Genomic DNA, 5,398 nt, shown 5'->3' with positions numbered 1-5,398 from the left:
GAAAGAATTTTACTAATTGACCAATCAAAAAATGCTTCGAAGCATTCGTAGCAGCAACTCGATCGCATCAAATTGCTAAATTCACATTGGAGAAGCAGAATTTTATTTCGTATCGATGATACGAAGCAAAAATTCTGTTTTCTGATTGAGTGTCGTATGACGCACGTCGGATCCAGTGTGAATCCAGCATACATCTTGCTGCTTTAAGTTTTTTGTGTATTATAGTCTTTACTGGATCTACAAAGTTTTTAAGTCTTAAACTATAAGAAATGGATGAATCACAATTAATTATTCTTTTCGCATTCGATTGTAGTTGATCAATTTCTTATGGCATAAAACTCGTATCAGATTACCGATTCTGCAAGCCGATTCGACTGCCAACTCTGACTACCGACCAATAATGGATCACAATAAAATTGATTCAATGTGATTGGTCCATTATTAGTTGGCAGTCAGAGTGGGTAATCGAATCGGCTTGCAGAGTCGGTAATCTAATACGGACTTAAGACTTAAAACACTTAGGCCGGTATTCGAGTTTTCAAGACCGTTTTAAGTAAACGCTAATACTCTCTAAATGCTAATACAATTTTCTGATTGGTTCGTGACTTCTTAAGACGATCTTGAATATAAGATCTGATTATGAATATCGATATTATTGTAGATCCGGATTTACATCATGCACCAATCTTATGTCTATGATCTTTAGTTGATTTTTTATACGCATCACGCTGTGGCAGCAATTCGTAACTATTGATTAAAAATTTTACATAAGATGACGATATTTCCGACGCAAAATACATTTTCCTGCATCTCATTGAAGTTCAATCGAATGAACAACGAGCAGTAAAAATTCGAAGCTAAGAAAGTCTCCAATATTTGCAAAAAAGCTGAAAATTGAGGACATTTATAATGAGTACATACAATGAGTACATTTTTATTAAGATTGAAGTGATGGAGATGTTCTAAATTTTAAATAATTACTTGAAATGATAGTAGAAAATGATAGTATTTAAATTATTACTTGAAATGATAGTTGTCCAAATTGTAACTGCACTAAGGCCGGATTCATACCTTGATGGAAAAACGAAAAACGGAAAAGCGGAAGCCAATCATAACTCGCAGTAGTAGTAATAGGCAGTACATTTCCCTTGTCTGCTTCTTTCTGCGAGTTCTGATTGGCTTCAATTTTTTAGCTTTCCGTTTTTCCCTCAAGGTGTGAAACCGGCCTAACAGTTGCCATATAGTCATATATTTTTAGCTTTTTATGCTTTTTCATATTAATTTCATATTAATTTTTAGCTTTTTCATATTAATTTTCGAATTGAGCAAATAAAAGACATAGACATTTGAGGTAAACTTTAATATATATGCTATTTCCGTTATTCCTTTTCATGCGCAGCAAATGCAACGAAAACAATTATGAAAAATTGGCATCACGTGACATTTTTGTTGCTGCAGCATACTGCGCATGAAAAGAATGTTTTTAATGAGTGCATTCAGTACTACAACCGCTCACTGAGCGCTTATATCTAATTGGCATATTTTGTTAGAACTAAAAATATAGACCAAACAAATACAAGAACTTATTGAGCGATCGTAATATTGCGTATTCAAGTTGACAAAAGACCTGTTCTTTCTGACTGAATTTTTGCATCAGTTCATTTTTCTTCTTTTTTCTTTCTGGAGAGAAAAGAAAGAAAAATGAACTGTACAAAAGTTCAATCAAAAAGAATAGGCCTAAAGCGGTTAGTCCGCTCGTCAAGTAAATGAACATAATTGGTTATTTCTTATAGATTCAACCAATCATATACAATCGCTCAGTAAACATGCTTAGCTGCTTTGCCACTTGAACCCATTGAATGCACCCGTGTCTGCTTTCCATCATGTTTTATATGGTGTTTGATTGATTTGTTATTTATATTATTGGCATGCAAACTTTTGGGTTTTTCTTTCACGTAGTTTGTTTAGACCTCCATCATTTTACAGTGCAGTGTAAATTAGAATTTTTTAAATATCATTTTAACCGTGCATTGTCGAAAAAAAGATCGAACGAAAATCATTTTAAGGCAATCACTGACGTTTTAGGGCGATTTTAATTAATAGTCGAATTTTTCAATCAACTGAACAGCTTATCAGAAAATCTACGTCCATCATTTTTCATTACATGACAATGGCTAATAATGGTACGTTACTCAAGAAATAAAATTTCCGTGTATGTAATCACTTAGGTTATGTTTAATCTAATTGTAGAGAACAAAAGCGAGAATTCCGCCGAAATAAAAGCTGAAAACGAAGGGGAGGATTCCGAGGAGTCTGATAAGATATTAATTATAGATCCTGATAGCGAAGTGTGTTTTTTACTTAATTATTTTTATTAAACGGAATACTTAATATGTTTTTAAAAGATATAAATCCTAACATTGAAATGTGTCCCTCTCGTCCATTTTTACCAATATATATTGAACTTTAATCTCGGTTCGAACGAACGGAACTTTAAACTTATTCTTTAATTTTTTCTAACTTTAATGATCATTTTTACCAATATAGATTAAATTATTTTTTTAACTTGTTATTTTCTAGTTCTAAGAATTAGAAAAAGATAGTAAGAGTTGAATTAAAATTAAAGTTAATATATTTTAATAGAAATGGACATTATTTTGATCTGTTAAATGAAGTTTAAATTTTTCAAATTCAGAAATCGTCATATATTGCTGTGAGTTACTTTATCAATGAGATTGTTATATCAATTGTTTTAGGAATTAGACTTCAATCACTCAAGATTAACCAAACTGGAAAATCTAGAACCATTAACACAAGTACGAAGATTATGCTTTACATGGAATCTCATTAAAAAAATAGAAAATCTTGATACACTTACTAGTTTGGTAGAATTGGAATTAAGGGATAATCAAATTATAACTATAGAAAATCTAGATGCCCTGGTGAATCTAGAGTATGTCTGACTTTAATTTTATATAATGCATGACATATATGTTAGTATATACACATACACGTACGCGCGCGCGCGCATATGTACCAAATTCTAATAATTTTTATGGGGTTTCAGACTCTTGGACTTGTCATTTAATCGCATTAAGAAAATAGAAGGGTTAAACAACTTATTGAATTTACAAAAGTTATTTTTATCATCAAATAAGATCTTACAAATCGAGAATATTTCACATCTGGCGAATCTTGTGACGCTGGAATTAGGCGATAATAAGATACGTGAAATTGAAAACCTTGAGGGTCTCAAGAATTTGACCAATTTATTTCTTGGTAAAAACAAAATTATCAAAATCGAAAACTTGGAAAATCTGAAAAATCTCACGTTGTTAAGTCTACAAAGTAATCGAATTACAAAGATTGAGAATATTGAAGAATTAAAGAAATTGAATCAATTGTACTTGTCTGAAAATGGTATAATATGTATAGAGGGCATAGAAAATTGTCCAGAATTAACAACATTGGATCTAGCTAATAATAAAATTAAAAAGATTCAAAATATGGATCATCTTGAAAGTCTTGAAGATTTCTGGGTAAAAGGAATTGATTAATAAATACTTTTGTATTACATAATTGTATTATAACTAATAATTTATTTTTATTCAACATTTACAGATGAATAACAATGAAATTGAAGATTGGAACACATTGGAAAATTTAACAGCCAACAAACAATTGCAGACCGTATATCTGGAGCATAATCCCATTGCGAAAGATCCAAATTATCGAAGAAAAGTCATGCTGCTGTTGCCATGGCTCGAACAGTTAGATGCGACTCTCTGTAAGAGAAAAACTGGCCAACAATGGGGAGAATAACAATAAGTAATACATGAATAGGAAGTACGAAATAGTCTATGAAGGATCTATATGATGAAATCCAGAATTATATATTATTACTTTCTTTATGTTGTATCCTAATATGATTATAGAAGCTTGGTCACATAAGATTAATAATAGCACTATTGAAAACATGCTTGATATTAGGCTATTTTTAAACTTGATGTTTCAGTTTATTTGATAATTTATTCAAAAATCCTTTTTTTGTGGAAAGAAAAATAAGAGTTAAAGATATAAGAGACAGTTTTCATGTGATAAATTTAAATAATTCTTTATTTCGAAAAATCTATATATTCTTTCTATTTTAATACATATACTATCGTATTATATTTACACATTTTACCTTTATCTGCATCCATCTTTATTGATTATTTAAAGAAGCTAATATATAGATTTTAATATTCCAATATAAATTATATGTATATATAATATATATATATATATATATATGTATATATTTATTTATATACATATAATTTATTTTTAACAAGGTATTGTTACAAAAATAAGATATATATTTGTATTTTATAGCAGCACAAGGCAGCTTTGTAATCACTACTTTGTTGATTCATCTTGATGTGATTATTGTTGTAAAATGTAATCATATACAAAATATTCTAAGCTTATACAAATCAATCATTATTAAATGTCTCCAACTCGTCAAAAACCAATCATTCTCGGAACTGCAATTTACTTTCAATGTGAAACAACAGTAGAAAATAATTATACCTTGAATTATACCTTTCCTGAAATTAAAATTAATTGTTTCGTTATCAACATGTTCAAAATCATTAACAGAAGAATAATTTCTACATGAAATAAATTATGTTCTAAATCTGTTTGTTCAATGAATTTTCCGTATACATTTGCATTTTCTTTCCTTCGAGCCTGCGCATCTGTTCTATTTCGAAAAATACAAAGAATATAATTAAAATCATCGATATATTATCACTGTACTTTTTCTTTTCTCTTATGTCCATTCTACTAACGTAAATTAATTTTAATCTCAATTTAACTTACATTTTGTCTTCGTTTTAACAATAGAACCGTCGAAACTGACTCTCCGATTTTAATGCTTTGGATATGTTCCCAATCAGCAAAGAAATATTTCTAAAATGTTTTTAAAATGTTTTTTCATTGCAAAAAAACATTTAAAAACATTTAAAAACATTTAAAAAACATTTAATTAATGGGATTGATCCTTTTCATTAATTAAAAAAACGTTTTTTTATATTTAAAACCCAGCCGGTAAGTGAAAAAGATTAAAATATAATTAATTAATAAAATTAATTAATAAAATTAGTTGTTTAAGGCACTGTTGCAAAAAAAATGTAAAAAACATTCTACATTGTTATTTTTTCTTGTTCAAACAATTTTTTTTAATATTAGAAAATGTTTTTCAACGTTGAAGAAATGTTTCTTCAAATGTTAAATAATAAAAAATAAATTCAAAATAAACATTAAATAAACGTTAGATAATGTTTTTTCAATAATTTATTTCAAATGAAAAATTATAATGTAAAATAAACATTCAATAAATGTTAAATTAATGAAT

The 5,398-nt window shown here is 28.5% G+C and overlaps 1 protein-coding gene across 2 annotated transcripts; it reads left to right on the top strand.

The window, feature by feature from the left end:
* The first annotated feature begins 1,856 nt into the window (after positions 1-1,856).
* Positions 1,857-3,983, top strand: LOC108689114 (protein phosphatase 1 regulatory subunit 7). Of its 2 annotated transcripts, XM_018195753.1 has the most exons (5): positions 1,857-2,183; positions 2,251-2,348; positions 2,757-2,953; positions 3,068-3,539; positions 3,622-3,983. In XM_018195753.1, exons 1-5 carry the CDS (start codon positions 2,165-2,167, stop codon positions 3,820-3,822), a joined length of 987 nt encoding a protein of 328 aa, XP_018051242.1. In that variant the 5' UTR covers positions 1,857-2,164; the 3' UTR covers positions 3,823-3,983. The 2 variants fall into 2 exon arrangements, with proteins under 2 accessions (XP_018051242.1, XP_018051243.1); XM_018195754.1 differs by lacking the exon at positions 2,251-2,348.
* Positions 3,984-5,398: the final 1,415 nt, after the last annotated feature.

Source organism: Atta colombica, unplaced genomic scaffold (assembly GCF_001594045.1).
Source record: "Atta colombica isolate Treedump-2 unplaced genomic scaffold, Acol1.0 scaffold259, whole genome shotgun sequence".
NCBI classification, from domain to species: Eukaryota; Metazoa; Arthropoda; class Insecta; order Hymenoptera; family Formicidae; genus Atta; species Atta colombica.
Note: the sequence above shows the minus strand (reverse complement) of the source record. Positions and strands in the feature narration are given on the sequence as shown.